Raw genomic sequence first — 21,262 nt, forward strand, 5'->3', positions numbered from 1 at the left:
CCCCTGAATGATTTTTTACGTCAAATTGTGACAAAAATAAATATTTTTTACAACGTTTCTAATTCTCTAGTACTAATCAAATCCATTTCAAAAGCAAAAAATATCTTTCAGAGATTAGATCCCCTTGGTCCTACTTTACGAAAAAAAYCACACAATAAGTGTATATGCAGGCTGTTCGTATAACTCTTAATATTTATTTAATTAAAACGAAATTGAGCGAATGCTCASATGGCGCAGAACGGACTAAATTGCAGCTAACCATCAGAACTCTTATAAACTGAAATAAGTGAGAGCGTACATAAAGTCATACGTGCGGAGTGTGCTTAATGATTTTTTTAGATGCCGTCATCTAAAAGCCATTTGCTTAACAAAGAATACACRCGCTCATGCGCACTTATGCAAATTTCCACGCACGCACCCACTTACACTTACGAGAATATATATATATTTCGAATTGGTCTGATGCTGACGTCTGGAGACTGGATATGTCAACCGCCCGCAGCGAAAATATTTATCGGCTGACTAACTGACAACGTCCAAGCGCGGCGTATCAGCTTAAGTAGATACAGACGCACATAAGAATATGTGCGCAAGTATGTAAGTATAATATTGTAGAGAGGAAACGAGCGATTACAGACTGCCTGATGATTATGTTGCCGGCACGCAACGCTTCGTGGCACGCATATTGAATGCGTAATTAGTGGCGAAATCAGTGCCTTTCCTGGTGTGGAGAGCGGGACGTCAAGTGGATACATTTGGATAAGCATAACTTATCGTTACCATTTTTCTGTGTGTGTAATTATGCGGGGAAGTGTGCGAATAGTTAGAATCAGAATGACTGCCGCAGAATTCAATTTGCGTTGAACGAAAGTGCAAAAAAARATTGTAGAATTAATCTATAAATGTGTGTGTATGCATGTGCAAGGAAGATAATAAGCTTTTGACCAACGCTTACTTTTCTATTGGTGAGATAGGTTGCTGCTCATAAGCGAAAAAGTTAATACCAAAACGGAGAACGCCAACAACAATGCATTTCTACAATGTATAGATTTCCTTAAATGGTTCCATTGTCTGGCGTTGCCATATATTGTGTACTTAAAATGGGAATGAGATATATTTTCCATTGAAGCCCGATTTTTTTTCGATTGTCTTGGAAAAAAGTTTTTGAAGTTTTTATTAGCTTTTCTTTCATAGCGCATTATTAGTCTTTAGCAGTAGCTTTTATATAGATAGATATTTATGAAAGCAAGACTTAAACTTAAATAAAAGGAAAAGTTGCTTTTGTAGATTTCATATTAATATGATAATCGGTAGAAAATCGCTTTCCAGCTTTAATTGATTGGCTCAATTTCTATTAGATCGCGCTTATATTTACGAAAACGCATCGGTCTCCTGTTTCTTTCATCTCAAGTCAGCAAAACTTATTTCTCTCTGTATGTCTGTAGAAACATTTAAAAGCTCTCTTAAAATGTTTTCTCATACAAATTATATATAACTGTTTCGTAAAAATCTTTTTAATTTTTTCTTTGCATTTTCTGTTCTCTTATACCCTTAGAATTAATGTAGAAACCCACTTTACCATTGGAGGGTTTCGAAAAAGGCCCAAAAATAAAAATACCTCGACGTTCGCAGTGCACACCTGGTTCTGTACACACCAGTACCTCAAATTTGAAATGCGTTTTTCTCAAAACACTCTCCGGTCGAACTAGTCAACCGATTTGCTTTATTTTTTTTAAATGTTCACAAAACGTCTGGCTATCGCCTCAACTAATTAATTATAATTTATTGACAATGTTATAGCAAAATTTATGTAAAAAAAAACATGGGGAAAAATTAAAAAAAAAAAAAGAACGTTAATTACTTTTTTATTTATCATGATTCTAGTAGGGACGATAACCATTCACATACTTTTAAAGACTAAACTGAGTTTCTGAACATAAGAAATCGTGTCCGCCAGTGAAAAGCCGCATCTCACGCACCCAGCCATTTTTCCGACAGACTTTATCAAAAAATTTCGAAAAAATTTGTTTACACACTCCACGATATACCTCATGATATGTGGAAAAAGTTCTGCTGTAGACTAAAAATTTATATGAAAAACAAAATGTCAAAAAAACTGGCCATATTACACTACTGACCCCTTAATAAATTAATCCACAGAAAATCGATTACCATCTTAATTGATTGGCTCAAGATTATCTCTATATTCCTGAAAACGCATTGATCATCACAAATCAAAAGTAGCTTAATTTTCAGAAAACTACTTGAACAAATATTTTTTTTTCAAAATTTATTATAAAAGATAAAGAGCTGCACACCCACAATGTAATTATCTGAATAACAATGAAAAATATAAATTTTTACTCGAATTCCCTTCAGTCTTTGAATTTGTCTTATATCTTTTGAGTTTATTTACTATCAATTTCCTCAAAAACCGTATTATAGTTCCTAAATTTTATATACTTAATATCGAAGATATTTTGTATTGTAAAAATTCACTTTGGTTCGAACCACCTCATGAAACTTGATAAAGGGGGGTGGCAGAACATCCTTGGCCCCGGGCGCCCGAAGTAGTAGCTACGCCACTGCAAATCAGTAACAGTTACCAGGTTGATCAATAAGCTTTGTCGTTCAATAAGAGAGAGCTACTATACAAATTTTTTTTTTGTTGTTTTGTTTTATTTCAATCTGTCAATTCATTCTTTGTTTTCGAGCCATTTGGTGCCGCCATGTCACAGTATTTTTTTGCAATGGRAAAAATTGAATATCGTGCAGTGATAAAATTCTTATTTTTGGAAGGTATCGCACCAAAATAAATTCACAAACGAATGTTAAAAGTGTATARTGATTGTTCACCTAYAATTAGARCAGTAAAAAGATTGGCTGCGGCATTTAAACGAGGTCGTACAAGCCTGGAAGACGATCCACGTGAAGGACGTCCATCCGTGTTCTATTTACGGATGAGTCCAAATACAACATCTTTGGATACGACGGGAAAGCCAAAGTTTGGAGAAAACCGAACACTGCTATGGATCCCAAGCACCTAATGCCAACCGTGAAGCATGGCGGTGGCAATGTTATGATTTGGGGAGCAGTTGCAGGAGTAGGAAATCTGGTATTTGTTGAAGGCATTACGGATCGCTTTCAATACAAGTCCATATTGGAAAACAATTTGAAACCATCCGTGSAAAAGTTATGCCCAGGAACGAGCTGGATCTTCCAACAGGACAWTGATCCTAAGAATACGTCGCAATTAGTGAAGGACTGCCTGCTGTATTACTCTAAAAGAGAAGCTGCAAGAGGAGTGGCAGAAAGTAACGCCGGAAGAGCTCGAAAATTTAGTATCTTCAATGCCTAGACGGTTGCAAGCGGTCATCGATGCCGGTGGTGGCCCAACAAAATATTAAATTTTATTATTTATTTTTAAATTTTAATATTATTTCTTTTTTTTTTTAATTCGTACGTACACTTTTGTCATTGCCTTTTTTGAATTTTCTGTGAATAACTTTAATAATTGGTATTGGATATATATACTATTTTGTTATWTWATATACAATTATAAGATTCAAAACAAACCTGCATCATTAYCTTTTTTTCAAATGTATTGKGAAATTTAAATTTAAGAGTTTTGTCCGCCACTGTAAGTGAGTTTAAGCTGACGCAACYCTATATTTTACCACAGCCAGAAATTACAACAATGAAGCGAAATAAAAAAGTAGGAAACAAAAGGAGAAGATAAAATAAAAAGTTAAATCTCTGWCGCCTCTGGAATATGCAACAGCTGCATTCTATATGCATAAAGCAGCGCATCCTTGCCGGCAACAACAAGGTTGCACGAGCATTATGAGCTCCACCTCAACCACGTCTCACATTCTCACCCTTTTTTTCTCACTCTTTTTTTATTGATCTCTGTATGTGTGTTTCACTTTCCTGCGAAATTCTTCCCAATTGAATTTTCGCGCACTTCTTTGCTCAAAGCCAAATGAGGGCTGCAAAAACTGTATGCGATGTAGGGTTGCATCTGTAGGTATTATAATCGCACAAAATTGGAGCACGAAATTCAATAGCGAATTTACAGAGCTGAAAATATTTGCAAGTTGCGAGAATTTCGCGGAAGGGATAATACTTTTCTGAAATGATGCTTTTAGGCAAAGCTTGTTGTGGTTTTAGTTTTGCTCCAGAATTCAGTTGMCACCAATTTGACCTGGCTTGGGGTAGCTTGATTTGGTGGTTAAAATATTAATAGAACACTCATTAATGGTGTTGTTATTGATGCCATAGTATGCTATGTACCRCAAGCTGATTTGCGGCATGAACTGATTCCTTTGCTTTCATCCGTTTTCTTACGTCTCATACATAGTTTCTGTTAGGGGTTGAATAATGGTGTATATTTAGTGAAAACTGTATACTATCTTGTAGGTTAGTTTACTTTAAATGGCTGATCAAAGATCACACGTTGACTACTATATCAAATCCCTTGTGAGGCTATAGAAGAGGAACACCAGTGTTCGAACTTCTAAATTAGCTGAAASACTTAGTAGCGAGTATAAATTTGCACAGACTTTTAAGAACCATTCCCGGCATCTCGGTGAGATGTCTGAAAGTAYGCGCCCCSTAAGTGCTTAAGACTTGACCTCCCAAACGCGGCGCAGTCAAGAAGGAACTGTTGAGTTGTTTCCACCTCATCTTCTTCCACACAGTTTCTGCAGATGGCGTCTGGTAGGTTCACAGCCACACTGCACAGGGCAATGACCCATTCAAAGCSCCAAGACTAGGGAGAGACTCGACTTACTGAGGGCAAAGAGATCACTAGATTTCTTGCGATTGATCTGGAACCAAAAGACTTTTGCGACAGCGCATGGTAGTTTAAAGCCGGCCAAGCTTCCACGAAGCTCAGTTGGCTGATAGTAGAATACAAGAGGATACGGGAGCGCCGACTCGCTTCCATTCTACCGTTAGCGGTTCTATGTAAAAAAACTCACTGCTCCTCTCCTTCAACGGCTTCTTCTCATCMACAACTCCCTCGCRGGTATATGTGTAGAGAAGGAGYCATCAGAGATCGRTTGATMCATGTGATCAGGTAAGAAGTCAACYATACACCAGTGATGTCCTTATGGCACCACACACCAYCTTGTAGATTAGGCCCGTTTTCATTTGAAGCTTTATGTGAACTTGTCCAGCTACGATATATCCGTTGGGTTCGCGCATTATCCATTATAGGCTGTTCGTAAAAAAGTGAGTTGCTGAAAAAGAATCTAAACCTGTTTTTGATATAAGAGTGTATAAAAAATCGTACCATGATTTTGATTTATTAGCAGATGTATGCYAAAGTTATCTGATCTGAACAATTTGTTCARARATTATAGCGCTGCATTGGRTATTAATCTAAGTTAAACTTTGTGAAGATATCTTAGTTAAAAATATTTTYCATGCGAAAACGTGAATTGGTTCGATTACTTTTATATTCTATGGTAGTATAGTTATCCGAACTGAACGTATTGTGTGGAGGATGTAGYGCTGCCTTGAACAATAATATGTTCCAAATTTCTCATAGGTACCTTGGTTCCCACTCACAAGTGAGAAACATGTATATAAAAGGGATAAAATCGATCTTTATTTAACAAATGACATGAAGACAGAGAAAAGAGAGAGAGAAAGCAAATAAACATCGAAAATGGTGCTACATTAGTTATATGGCAACTTCAATAAGGAGAGCAACATTTTCGTCAACTCCAATTCATTTCTGAGAACTACTCCTTTCGGAGGGATCATTCAGTTACTCTCCTTGTTATTTCTTTAAAATTATACTCCTGGAAATACAATTTCGCAACTAGAAGTCAGCATGAATAAATATAACTCCACATTTTATCCGACGTCAAATCGTATTTTCCGCTCAACCTTACCAAATTATATACATATTTACATTTCTACAAGTATTTCAGCACTTAAAATTTTATTCCTTCGACTAAAAAATGATGCAAAACTAAAAAATTCTTGGCATATTTGTACTATTCACATACCAAGTAGCTTTTAACTTTTGTGCATATTTTACTGTTTCAGCGTTAGTTACCGTTACACTCGCACTCACGCATACATATGCAAACTTTTTCGTAAATAACATAAAATTTTATTTTCGTGAATTTCTTTATTTCGTCTGCTTGTGTGTGTTTGACTTGGCAGCGAGTTATTTACATTGTTCCATCCAGCGATGCTGGACCCACCCACCTGCGCGGATAAGCATGCACCAATCTCACAGCTCCTCGACGGCAAGCTGCAGTGTTGCCAGTGCTTCAGGCGCGCTCAGGTAGCTCGCTGGCCATTGAAGAGCGTATAAATTCTATTTGCAGCAGCACTTCTTATGCACATCCTTTACACACTGTTTCATGCCTCAGCGATACCAGCGTGGCAGAGTGATGGGCAGCACGATGTGCATGGTGTGTGGGCTGATGGCAGGCGCTGGTGTATGAACTGTTGCATTTTGCATTTTTCGTTTGTTTCTTGTGTAAATATTAATGTTGCCTTACGGATTAAGCGAATTGTTTGCGCACCAAATAAAAGAACACGCATAAAAGCGAGTGCAAGAGGTAAGAAAACAATAAATGCTGGCGAAGGCGGGTGAAAGTGGCTAGCAAAATACTGACTGAAAAATATACGAGTTGGCCACGTTTGGCGGCATTGATAGAAGAGCGCCAGACAAAGCAAGAATAACGTATATGAAACGAGGTGGGTGCCTCGTAAGCGAAGTTGGCTGCGGTAACAAATGAGCTTGCTGCAGATGGATGTTTTGTGTGCTTTTAGGAAAAGTAGCGAAATTTTTTAACTGTAAAAAATATAATTTTTTATAACTTATGATTTTAAARTATGAGCGAAGGAGAAGAAAACAGCTGCCACGTGATAGTTCCAATTGTTGTGGGTAAGGGTAAATAGGAAACATGTTTTTTTATTTAGAAAATTAGAAAATTCCAGTCCCTGACGATGAAGTATAAGCCCTATATATTGAATTAAAGATGTGAAGAGATTTGTGCTCCATAAAAAGCTCTTCCGTATCTAGAGCTCTTGAATTCATAATACTCCAATTGTATTAAAAAAWTCGTTCAAAGAAAGCATCTATTGGGACTAGATGTAATAGATGTACTTGAAATCATCTATCCTCAAGTTATATCCACTTTTGAAACAGCCTTGAATTTTTCCTAAGCTGCAGGACTCTTATGTTATCTCTTTTATGGTACTCTTTTCTACAATTGAAAAGTTTCGGCTTCTATGGACTACAATGTAGCAGCTCATTGTTTTTCGTAGGTTGTGATCATTTTAAGTACAATTTGAGATCGTGCAAAGTGATCTGAATATTCCAAGTCATATTTAACACCTACTTCCACGTACTTGACTCTGACTTGTCTAATGAAAGTATCGCATGCAATGAGTCCTCATACCATTTTAACCAGCTATTCGTTTCTCTAATGGTCCAACACTGTCGCAAAAGCTGATTCTCAGTGTTTTCCATTACATGATTTCGTCCGCAATACCAACCCTACGTTGCAAGATAACATTTCTATCACATAAGGCTTGGATAAACATAACAAAAAACCATTTTAGAGAAATTAGGAAAATCATATTATTGAATATATTGAAGTTCGAATAGTTTCCAATTCATTTTTGAGCTGYTTTGTCTTACAGAAGTCCGTGGAYCCACTCGATCGTAAGTCACTTTTATTTAGAGAAGTATTTTTAAGTCTAAACCCTGATTATACACTACAGGTAAACTAGTTTACAGCAGTGTCCATGCCCCCGCGTAATTTCCTACTTTTTCCATTTCGTTCCTTTTAACACGTCTAGTGGCGCTCAGCCGTGATTCCGCAGACTCTTTAATTTGCATTTCAAACGCATTGAAGCAYAATTTGTTTCGAATTGCAAAGGATGCTAGTGATCAGCCGAGTTAGAAAGCAACAACAATGCAAATACTGCAAATATTTAGTGGCGCTGCCACAAGCGGTCACACCACTACAATACCGATTGTGTTCTTACGACATTGCTYTCGGGTGCATAAATTGAGCACTCCGCTAGACTATCTAACTTTTTGCCTCTTGATTCCGTATGTATGTATATGTCTTCTTCCCGCTTCAATTGCGTAACGACTTTTGCATTCCGTTTTGTGTGCTGATACTCGTATTTGCTGTTTCTCGTAGTCTACTTTTTGGCGCACATAATACAATTTTTAAACTTATTTTTTTATTCTTTTTCAGTTATTTTGATTATTCCTTTTAATTTTTTTTTTTTTCTTCCGTCTTATATCTTCCACTCTGTATCAATGACCGGTTTCAGTGCGCGCTTTCGTTGTCAACCGCCGCGCCGTCGTTGCGCTTCCTTCCCACCAAGCTTTGACAATAGCATTTAACTGCGCGCTTATCGATTCGTTATTGCTTTGTTTTGTTCACTCCACCTACTCCCCTTTTTATTTCATTATATGCATTTCTCTATTTTCGATTTCCCTTCGAGCACTTTATTCCCTTTCACAAAAGCCGAAGCAACTGTTATCTTTATGGGTTTATAGTCTGCTTTTAGGTGCCGCCAAGTTGACTTTTTCACTTTGTCGCGTATAATTTTTAGCTTCTTTTTTGTTGTGTGGATGTTGTAGTCGCTGAGTCACGTCTTTGGCGCCTCCACAACTGCAGACATGTATTTCTCATGACCCCTTCAATACACTCGTAATAACCCGCCCACACTTTATCGTCCTTTAACTTACTCGTCTTATCTGTGCTCCAAGTTGCAACGTTGCAAAGGCCAAGATTCCACCCTTGACTGCCAGCTCCTCAACGGCAAACTCCTGCATATGTTCCTACACTGAACTCGCTTGTCGCCTGGTTTTTGTTATTTGGCGCATTAAATTTGCCACTTTTGTCTCACTGATTTACACTTTCAAAGGATGCATTCTACATCTTTGCCCGCGTCACATTCCATTTGAGTAGAGAGTGCATTCTTCCACTCATCCTTGCTTAGGTTTGATGTTCTTTGGTAACGACTGTTGCTTCAATATGAAATTGAAAGTCAGAACTTTTATGCACCAAATTGATTAAATGATACATTTATCTTCACTTCTTTTAAGAGTTATAATGTATTAAAAGATGACTCTATTTGATAAATAATATTTACAATATTACCTATAAAAGAGACAAAAGTCAAAAGAAATGAAATAGCCTTGATAACGCATCACTTTGTGACGCTGCAGKTAAAATCTCTTTATTAGCGCCTGTGTCAGGTGTTCTAGAAATGTTGCCTAAAATGAAATATTGACTTTGATTTTCATCTGTTAGTTCAGTTAGTAAGGTAAGATAAAGGTTGTACCGAAATTAATGCAAGGTTCAAGCTTCAAATTCAGCGCCATTTACATAGTAAAGTGATGGCAACCTTAAAAAACGACAAATCGACAGCTGAAGTTTTAAGCTTAAAATGGGTCGCTACACAATAGAGCAACGTGCCTTCATTATTGAGCAATATCTTGAATTTAAAAGGTCAATTGAAAAGTCCCCGGCTTACCATAGTAAAATACATTTTTTTGGAAAAAATGTTTATTGGTTTATTCAACATAGTTCTCTGCCGCAGATACACTGAAAATATTTCGATATCAACTTTGTGGTACCAATTGCACTTTTCTTTAAAAAGCATTTTTTTGTGATGTGAAAACAGAGAATAGTTGCTAGGGATCAGATCTTACGAATACGGTGGATGCGAAAGCAATGCAAAGCCAAACTCATGGATTTTTGCCATCGTTTTCACTGATTTCCGACACCGTGTATTTTCTTGGTGAAACAGTACTATGTTTTCCTTCAAATGAGGCCGTTTTTAGCGATTTCGTCCTTAATACGATCCAATAACGCTATGGTGCGTCCGTTTTCAAGCTAATTAATACAAACTATTTCATGCCCATCCCACCCGACTGTTACGTTTTTCTACGCTTTGGGCCGGGTTCATCGTGTGCAGTGGATGACTGTCGATTTGACTTAGGAGAGAAATCGATCTACTCTCACATCGAAAACGTGAAATTATCTGCTCACTGAAGTGTTCTCTTAATAAATCCATTGATTGGTACGATGTGTGGGAAGTGGCGCCGTCTTGTTTAAACCAAATGTCGCCCAGATTCCGAGCTTCAATTTCAGGCATCAAATGTCGGTTATCATGGCGGTATTAGTCGCTATTGACGGTTACGTTTTCATCGGCATCGTTCTTGAAGAAATATGGACCGATGATTCCACCAGCCCAGAAACCACACCAAGCCTTTGATTTTTCTGTATGAAGTGGCAGATTATGAAACTCTTCAGGTTGGTCTTCCTCTCAAATACGGCAAGTTGGCTTGCTTACATATACATTGAGCCAGAAATGGGTTTATCGCTGAACAAAATGTGGCTCAAAAATTTCGGTTGGGAAGGGCAAATGGTTTAAATTTTTGCATAAGCTGTACGCATTGAATTTGAGATCACGACGTAAACTGACCCAAGTCGTTCCATACGTTAGTCCAAGTTGCTACGAACCGCGCCGATCCGACTCTCCACAATCGTCGTGTAAACTCTCAGCTACGATTGCTACACAGGGTTTATACGGAGAGTAAAAGGACTATTTTCTTCTGCCGTGACGGTACTTCGAAGCGAGCGCGCACCGGCTAGATTCGGTAGAGGGCACTCCTAGCTAACGAACGAACGGCTGTCAACGTGTCTCTGTGAGTGGTGCAAGCCGAAAAAGCAGCGTTCGTTACAGCAGAGGTACGCAATTAAATTCTATACGAAACTCGATAAATCTCCGACAGASACGTTTGATATGATCAAGCAGGCTTACCCAGATGTTGGCTTAGCAAGAAGTGGTGTACTTCGGTGGCACCAGGCCTTTTTGTGGGTCCGGGAAGTGGTCGCTGATGAAGACCGTGCTGGGAGGCAGGCGACGTCGACAAACAAAGACAATGTCTCTCGTGTGCGCGAAGTTTTCAACCCAGACCATTGACTAATTACTCGTTTAATTACGCAGATGTTAGCTTTATCACAATCTGTGGTTCTTGACATTGCGACGGAGCAATTTTGCTTTTCTTTTGAGACAAAAGAGAGGATCCAAACAGCATACACCTCGGCTGTCAAGGCAATTCCGGAAAATGCCTTCCGAGTCGGCTTCAATGCTTAGAAATTGCACTGGCAGCGCTGCATCGACGCAGAAAGACGAAAGTTTTTGAAGAATTGTGATGATTGGTTCAATGAATTTTTTTAAATCGACTCAGTCCTATTACTTTCCGCACAGAATGCTACTCTTCACTGCGTGCTGGACGTTATTTATTCGGTCGAATATTATCTAGTGTGAATAGCTCGCTCAGTAAGCCGATTCCGTTGACCAAATGTAGAGCGAAGCAAGCGAAACATTCTTTCCAGAACGTAAATTTTCGTAATTAAGTTGAACGTAAGTCTTTCCATGACGAAATTCGAAACAATACTAAAAAAAAAATAACATAACTGCTTGACTTGACTCAGGCGTGAAAAAAAAAAAAAAATGCTATTGAAAAAAGAAACAAAAAATACATCTACTCTACGTAAATATATGTATAATACTCAGCATAGTCKGGTTTCCGACAACTTGAACTTTAACGCCTAGGTCAAAGTACACTATATATTCCCATTGAATAGGTAAGCAAAATATCAAAAATATTAATCGACAATACATTATCCTAAGTCTATTTGGAAAGCATTATTTTACCTTCTAATGTGTATATATTCCCAATGTAGCCATCTAAAGGCTTAAGCTTTTTGAGAGCATTGTGAGACTGTCATTTATTAAAATAGATGGAGGGAGTTTTAAATAAAAGGTGTTCTACMATTTTCGAGAATATTTTATGTACGCCATCAACGACTGTTAAATAACATTCGTATATAAAATCACTGTTTTCACCCACTCGCCATAAATGCTCAATGAATAGTAATGGAAACTTACTATATGACCCCTTCAATCGGCGCTACCCAAGCAGTTACTCCCTATTTGTAGAAAGTCTCTTATTACACCCAGAGGAGCTGTAGAAGTGAAAATGCTGCTCACAAAACATTGCAGATTCTGTATTTAATTCTCGAATTCTTTAACAATCAACAAATTCCACCCGTTAACATAGCATACGCCAGCAAATCCCTTTCTCAGCACACAATGGCTGAATGCGAAGCGCAAAARCGCAAAATGAAACCGCAAACTCACCTTAAATGCAACCGTTTAATCGAAGTGAAAAAATGCCAGCTATGCATTTATTTATACGGATGCGTATTGTCCCACTTTYAACACGATCATGTGGTTGTTGGCATCGAAATGCGCTACTGATTGCATACGATGAACGCATATACATATATCCACGTAATTACATAGTAGTGTACTTCCATGTATGTATACTATGTATGTGTATGCACGAGTATATGTTTATAAGAATACTCAAAAAGTTGTTTGAAAGGAAAAAGCGTCATTGTTGCATTCACGTCGGCATTAAATTCGAGTGCATGCACGCCAAAGCCCATACCTACTTACAGCTTCGGTAACAATAATATGAACCAACCCTGAMAACAAAATTAGATGTTTTTTCTCGAAATATTTTTATTTAACTTAAAATATTCTTCGATTTATACTTTTGGCTTACTTACTTTTGCTAATATCATATTCGGTTATTAAAAATATTTTCGACCAAAGTGTTGCTGAAGACCGCAATTTATCGATTCCAAGACGTTCTTAAGAATTGGGACTGTCTCAAACCCCAACTTGGACTTGTATTCGAATAAAATTGTTCCCACTCTAGAACTGAACCCATTGGAGCACCGTAATCGAAGTTTAAGAAAATCATCCTCTCCGRTGAGRCTCATTTTCMTCTGATTGGTGCGGTAAATATACAAAACTATCGTCTCTGGTGCGAAGAAAATCCACAATTATTCATGAACAACCATTCCATTCACCTAAATCGACAGTTTGATGTGATTTTCGGTCTGGTGGAATCATCGGTCCATATTTCTTTCGAAATTAAGCTGTTGACATCGTTACTATTAGTGGAGATTGGTACAGATCGAAAATAACCACTCTTTGTAGCCGCAATTGGCAGAAGTTGATTCTGACAACATCTGGTTCCAAAAAAAAAAAAAAAAAACGGGGGTACGTGTCACACAGTTTCAAGAAATTGTGGCATTGATGGTCTCCAAGATGTGATTTAGCACTATTCGACTACTTCTTGTGGGATTATTTGAAGTCATTGATCTTTAGCAATAAACCAGACTCTCTTAAAACTTTAGAAGTCAGTTTTGAACTCGCTATTCATGACATTCGGTGGAAATGATTTAGTGGAAATGAGGATTTGAGTTCATCGAATTCGTTCCTACAAAAGAAGTTGTCGATTGCATTTGTGTGATGTTTTATTCAGAACTAGCCTCAACCCCATTTATCAGATCATTATCTTATTGTARAAGCTGATTTACAACCCAACTTCTATAATTTGTAATATATATTGTTTCCGATTATGATTGGATTATGAGTCACAATGCGTATAACTTCTGAAATATGTTCYGTCATAGAAAATTTACTATTTTATTCCCATCCAAAACGCCTGGCTATCGTCCACACTAGATTCATAATTTTTTATAATTTATTGACAATGTTATGACAAAAATGATATTAAAAAAACATGGGAAAAATTAAAAAAAAAAAACGTTAATTACTTTTTATTTGTCAAAATTTTTTATAATTCTATTAGGGACGATAACCATTCACACACTTTTTACGAAAAAACGCATCTCAGTCCCCCAGCCATTTCTCCGACAGATGTCATGAAAAAATTCCAAAAAAATTTTTTAAAACACGATATATATGTGAGAAGTTCTACTGTAGAATAAAACTTTCTATGAAAACAAAATTTCAAAAAAAAAACAAAAAAAAAAAAAAACACAGAAATGACGAATCGAAGACGCTTACTTTTGAAATATTTTTTKATCTCCCATTCCTGATGCTTTTATACTTTAAAACAAACTCCAATAGTTTGGACCATTCAATTAAGAGGTTGAGGCTAAAATTAGTTTGGTGCGAAATTTTAACTGATACCTTGTTGTTTTTTCATTGGCAGTCGCGCCTATTATTCTGAGCGCAGCTGTAAATATTAKAGTGTATTTTATGAAAGAATTCGGCAGTGCCACACAGCCTTTGGAAAGAAATAAGTGAAAATTTTAATTAACAAATAAATATGTATCCATTGTGAATTCATAGATGCGTATGTATGTGTGGATGCGTGAAGCTTTGCGCATATAATGCAAAAATTACAACAGCGCCAGATATGGGAGAAAGTATTTAAGTAGGTAAGAATGTGAGTATGTAAATATACGCTATGTATACGCTATGTATATATACATATGGATTCATATATGTTTGTATGTATTATGGGCAGAATGGAAACTGTAACGACACATAACCACACATAGCCATATGTATTATTCAAGTACACACACGCGCATGCAAATATGCCACATTAAACCCACCCACCGTTGGCAGTGATATTTCCCTTTCCAAGGTATGCAACTACAATCCGTCGACGCATTTCCGCTGCAATTACCAACGGGTATTTCGCGCGCATAACTTACCTTCACACACTTGCTTGTTCGYTGGTATGTGTGTGGATATGTGCGCGTGTGTGTGTCATAGTTTTCTTCGAATGGCAGGCAACCAAGGCTCACCGGAATGCAGTAGTGCTGAAATGAAATAAAAGCGGCGTCAACACTATTTCCTATCAACGGCACATATGTACATATGTTGGAAGTATTATTATATTACATATATATTATATGTATAGCAACGAGGCATTGGCTTTTCCCCACTTTCGGTTTAATTTAATTTTTTTACACATTTTTATATAGTTTACACACATACATATACATGTATATAAATATGTCAAAGTGTTTTAGCCTTGTTGCTGCTGGCTATTGACCACTCCTTGCCCACAAGTACCACTCGTACAGCGCAGCTGTAAGCCGCTCAGTTCAATGCGGCTCAGCACTTTCGCCTTGATTATTTATTTGCCTGGGGAATATTGTTGGTTGTTTCCCTTAATTTTTATTTCCTCCAGGTGGCTTGTCATAATGTTTTCTCATTTTCATCTATTTTTCCTCATTTTTTCGCAATTTTCCTTTCGTTTATTTGGTTACTGTCGTGATTCGACGCGCTTTCATTAACTACAATACAGCTACTCACCTCACACACACACACATCCAAGCATACATAATCCCTCCGGTATTTACATATACATATACAACACATGTATGTGCAGAGCATAGCGTATCATGTTGTTGTTCTTCCGGTTTGGTAAGGATAATTGTCGTACATTAAAAATCATAAGAAGCGCCAGCTCGGCAGCTTGCCAAGCAGCCAACTTAACGGTGTGGTTTAATGAAATGCTTAATTAAGTATTTACACACATATTTATCCCATGCAAATGTATTAGTGAAGGCTTTTCGGTCGGCTCCGGTGTGTTTTCCAACTATGTGTGGTATTTAATGCTTTTCGCTTCTGTGTGTGCTGGCTTGTCAGTGAGTGAGTGAGGGAATACTGATTTAAGCTTTTGGCTGTTTGATTTGGTTTCCTTTTATTTCGTTATTTAAATGCTGCGGTAAAGATTAATACTTATGGATATTTATTGCATTTCACATCATGAATAACATTATTTATCTTATAAAGGGTTGATCGTGAGCCATTAGCTCACTTTATTGCTTGTTAAGTGGCGATATATGTGACGAGAAAAAATTTCAAAGCAACACCGATCGATCTTCAATATAAAATACCTTTTTTTAAACAACATTTTCGTACACACACAAATAAACAAGTTTTCTTATACCCTGAACAGGGTATATTAAGTTTGTCACGAAGTTTGTAACACCCAGAAGGAAGTATATATATAAATGATCAGTATGTTGAGCTGAGTCGATTTAGCCATGTCCGTTTGTCTGTCTGCTCGTCCGTCTGTATATATACGAACTAGCCCATCAGTTTATGAGATATCGTTTTGAAATTTTGCAAACGTCATTTTCGCTTCAAGAAACTGCTCATTTATCGGAACTGCCAATATCGGATCACAATAACATATAGCTGCCATACAAAGTGAATGATCGGAATCTTTTACATTCCACAATGTATTTTCAAAAAAGTTGGCACAGGTTATTTTCTAAGATAATAAAAAAGAAATTATCCAGATCGGCTTACTATAGCATATAGCTGCTATATAAAGTGAACAAAGGCTTGCAGGGGAAACTTCCTCATTTGACGRTATATCTTCACGAAATTTGGCATGAGTTATTGTTCATAGAAATAATGTAATATCGGATGAAATTGTTCAGATCGGTTAACTATATCATATAGCTGCCATACAAACTGAATGATCGGAATCAAGTTTCTGTATGGAAAACATTCACATTTGACAAGATATATTCACGAAATTTGTTATAGATTATTTTATAAGGCAACCATATATTATCCGAAGAAATTGTTCAGATCGGCTTACTATAGCGTATAGCTACCACACAAACTGAACGATCGGAATCAAGGGAAAACTTTTGCATTTGACGTGGTATCTTCACTTAATAACTTAACTTAAGGTAATAACATAATCTCCATACATACATACCATACAAACTGAAAACATAGTTACTAAAAAAAATGCACCTGCGAAGGGTATATTAGCTTCGGTGCAGCCGAAGTTAACGTTTTTTCTTGTTTTAATTTAGTTAAACGTCTTTAAAAGAGATTGTATTGGAAAATAATCTACACCAAATTTTGCGAAGGCAGTAAATAAAAAAAAAATTATATTCACTTAATTCTGATCGTTCAGTTTCTATGCCAGCTATGTGCTACATATACAAGATGYGTTCCRAAGTAAACAGGACTTTTTTTTGAATCTAGCGCCCCCTGCTGACACCATCTATATGTCGATCGGTGCATTAGAATCTGTTATCTTTATCGATTGTCCAGTGAGATTTCATGACATTTAATCGATTGGAAGTGAAGTAATTGTGTTTTAAGTGTTAGTATGTTTTTGTTAACTGTGCGAAAATTAGCTTCGAGCAAAGAGCCAACATTAAATTTGGTTTTAAAATTGGTAAAACGTTTACCAAAACTTTTCAATTGATGAAACAAGTTTATGGCGATGATGGCCACTCCCGCAGCAGAGTGTACGAGCGGTTTCTACGTTTTCAAAATGGTCATGAGGACATAAATGACGATCAACATGTCAGCTGAAATCATCATTAAAATGCATGGAAATGGAATTGAACATCGCCAAAACATCGGTTAATCGTATTTTGACCGAATATTTGGACTTACCGCACAAATTGACTGACGACCATTCGAAGGACAGCTGATATGGCACCGTGCGACTTCTTTCTTTTCGGAAAAATGCATTTGCCCATGAAATGAAAGGTCCATGCAGAGGTAGAGGTCATTCAAAAGGCTTGCACCGGCAAACTGGCGGCCATACCGACCACGAGCTAAAACACTCGTTCGACAACTGTAAAGCTTCATGAGAAGAAAAAGCAAAAAAGCCTGTGCTAAATTTCTGATCGATATCGAAAAACCTGTTAGACGTTCATCTATATACAGACAGAGGAATATAACAAATTCGACTCACCTCGTGAAGCTGATAGTTTATGTATGACATATATTTTATGAAGTCTCCGGCGTTTCCTTCTAGGTGTTAAAAACTTTGTCGAAAATATAGATTATAAATACTTGTATAAACTCTAATGTCTTAACAGACCTTACCAAACATCCTTTCTTTTTTTTTGATTTGAGTCTATAACATATTGAACTAAGATTAACTGTCCAAAACATGAAACGCTTAGGTCAATATAGTCGCATTCTCGTTGCATGTTGTTAAGTGACGGGTCAAAAACTCAGCGCACACCTCTGGGGAAAGATGATTCGGGTTTCCAATTTAGCTCGGTTTCAAACGAGTGTTTTCTGATTACTCAGAGGATACTTGATTCAAAACCGGAAGTCGTGAGCGGCTTGAACCATATGTAAAGTAATCGTTTATGGCCACTTCCAAGCGAATGACGATCAGAGAACTTTCCTCACTTGCATGAACTTTTACACGTGGCTCCGTCCTCCCATAGCTGAACCTATCACGAAAAAATAATAACATTTAARTTTTAAATATGTTGTTGTCCGCATCAAATATAAAACGGAGGTCTGAAACATGAATTATATTTTAATGTGGATTATGGTTTTTAATATTATAAAGTTATTATGGACAACTGTCAAAATACAAAATTATATCTTAGTTATTTTTAAATTGTTGAAATAGTTCTGCAAAATATTGCCGATTTGGCGGTACTTGGTCGGTTAAAAATCCGGAATCTGTGTCCGTTCCAGCTATTTGAAGATCGAACTATATATCCAATGCAGAAATGGGAACCACGCTTTGACGTGGTGTCTTCGGCTTCGGCTCAGCTTTGTCACGATACTCGGGCGATCGATCGTCTGTTTCCGAATCGTAAGCTCAGATAGCAGTCGGAAATCATTGTTTCACAGACGTTAACGCGCCGCTGTCCTTCGAAAAAATTTAGTGGTTTTAAACTAGCGCTTCCACTTTTCTTAGGCCCAAATGATCTTTCACACTGGTTTTCACTGATCCTTTTRATATTCCAACGAAGCCAAAGTAAGACCTCTGACTGTTAATCATCAAATCTCAAGCAACAATTAATTTATTTTATTGACATGTTGATCATCAATTAATGTTGATCGCCATCCTTGAGATAGAACACTGGACATAACCCGCTTTTGGTTGTTAGAAGTCAGTGAATACCCCATATATAAACCGATAATCTCAACATCGCTTCAAAAAAGTATACGTCGACGGAACTATGATTGCCATATATTGCCAGAGTAGCTTAAAACATCTCTTGAAGTAGACTTGCCTAATAGAAATTTTGAATATTGCGCCGACTCTTAGCATTAAACTACCCAAAGTAGGTAGCAGCTATAGATGTCTTCAATATGAGATATTTCCTGAGGGTTAACAGAATAAAAAAGAAGGCTTTGGCATTGCAGAAAATCCTCTTTCATGTAACGAGTCATTACAGAGCCTTAATACTTTAATCTTAATAATTAATAAGGCATAAAATGGAGATATTCAGGTTTGGAACATTTATGACTCTTACATTATTTTCAGCTGGACAGATAAATATTGAAACGATCCGTTATTCATTACATAAGTATMAGGTGGCACAAATCGGAAGATGAAAGTGAGGAAAACTGTTTAAGTTGATAGAAACACACCTATCGTAGCAGGTTCTTATAGGACTCATACGATATAAGCACTAGCTTCTTTTTTCTACCAGAGATGTCAATCTAATCTAACCTGTATCATGTKGGGTTTAATATCATCCTGCAGTTTGAAATCGGCTATCTTGAGACCTTTTWTCGAACCAGCCTAAAAATAATTCGTAATTGAAAATTAATCCAAAAAAGCAAGAGAACCAGCAGGATTGTATAAATATATTTATTTAAATTTCATATCAGCAATATCTCCACACTTACAGTCAATTTCGAATCTCATTCTCTTCGTAAAATTTAACGCCTTACTTTGCAATATTTTTTCTCTCTTCCTCCCACACTTGATTCTAGACAACGCATCTGTTCTTATATGCATACTCAATTCTTGTTTCTTTTGTTTTTTTCGTAATCAACAGGGCATGTTGGTGGTTGCGGCATTACCGAGGAAGTTTCCCAATGGATGGAGAGCATACAAAATTCTGCAGTCGAAGAGTTGCCAGAACCGATGTCGAAGGACGATGTTAGCCAACAAAAGCAACAGCACAAATTAATCAAACCGAACAGYGCGCGAATGACACAAACGCAAGATGCTGCAGAACAAGCCGGAGATAATGTTGCACAAACGAYGAACAAGAAGCATAAAAAACCTACTGCCGCATCAGCAACAGCAACAGGCGGAACAAATGCGCAACAGCGTCCACCGAAAAAATACTCAAGTCCCACAACAGCCTCAACGACGTCGWCGTTRCCRACAGCGGGCGGCAACTCAAGGACAGCCAGCAGCAACATTGGCGAGGATGACTTCAAATATCCTTATCAAAAATACTCCAAAGCTGCAAATTTTCGCTTCGATGACGACGGTGACGCGTGGCGGCCATTTTCGCCGAAGKCACAATCCGATGATATTTATGGCCTGCCAAGCGGCAGCGGTAGCGGCTACTCTGGCGCATTTTATGACCCGGAAACAGGGCGCAAGTATACGCCGCAAAACATGGATCGTGACGAATGGCATGCGAAGGTGCATGAACGTGTGCGGCGCGCTACCGCCGCTAATCCGAATGAGAACAAGAATACCTGTTCACTGTACATACAAACGGATCCGTTGATTTGGCGGCACATACGCGAAGGAATTGCTGATGTAAGTATAAAATAGACGTAAATACTCAGATACTTTGCATAAGTGACTCCAAGGGTGTGCATATTTATGGATATATACTGGATGGATATACCCTGTAGAAGAGCCACTGGTCCTGYATACTTTTGGTAACTAGTTTGTATATTACTCTTGTCATATGCGAAATGGTTGTTCCAAACAATACACATTGGAAAAGTTTTTTTCAAGAATAAATCGAGCCATAATATTCTCGCGACTAATCCGCTCACAAAGAWTTTCCTTCAATAAATTGAGTAATATCACAAAACTCATCCGCATCAACATCCAACAATTCAAGCAAAAAGGAGTTATTAAGGAGTTATCATGATTTCAATCTTCAATGACTCCTTCGAGCATTTCGACTGGCCTGAATAGAAGCGTGATTGTCCGAATAGACTTTCAACTTTACATATCCTTASCGGAAAATGTCTTACGGTGTGTTTTCACATGAGCTTGGTGGCCAATCAACCGACTCAAAACTTGAAATTATCTTCTCACCGAAGAATTGTCTCAATAAAAGTGGTGCCGTCTCTTTGAAACCATATATCGCGGAGATCACAAGTTTCAATAACAGGCATCAAATAGTCGGTTATAATGGCGCGATAACGATTTCCTTATTTACATACCCATTGAGACAGGAATGGGCCCCATCGTTAAACAAAATTTGGCTCGAAATCGTTAGATCTTCTTGGAACTTTTCAAAAGCCCATAGATCAAAGCGATGTCGCATGGGAAGGTCGAGCGGCTTCAGTTCTTGAACAAGCTATAGGCTTTCAATTTAATGTCTCGGTATGAAATGCCCCAAGTCATTCC

At 37.5% G+C, this 21,262-nt stretch overlaps 1 protein-coding gene across 3 annotated transcripts in view; it reads left to right on the forward strand.

The window, feature by feature from the left end:
• Positions 1-21,262, forward strand: part of LOC108970530 (disintegrin and metalloproteinase domain-containing protein 10) — a 314,044-nt gene that overhangs the window by 281,174 nt on the left and 11,608 nt on the right. For all 3 annotated transcript variants that reach the window (XM_018935972.1, XM_018935974.1, XM_018935973.1), the window contains exon 6: positions 19,713-20,434. In XM_018935972.1, coding sequence (XP_018791517.1) covers positions 19,713-20,434 — 722 coding nt within the window. The remainder of the gene's footprint in view (positions 1-19,712; positions 20,435-21,262) is intronic.

Source organism: Bactrocera latifrons, unplaced genomic scaffold (genome assembly GCF_001853355.1).
Source record: "Bactrocera latifrons isolate USDA-ARS-PBARC rearing strain unplaced genomic scaffold, ASM185335v1 scaffold_30, whole genome shotgun sequence".
NCBI lineage: Eukaryota > Metazoa > Arthropoda > Insecta > Diptera > Tephritidae > Bactrocera > Bactrocera latifrons.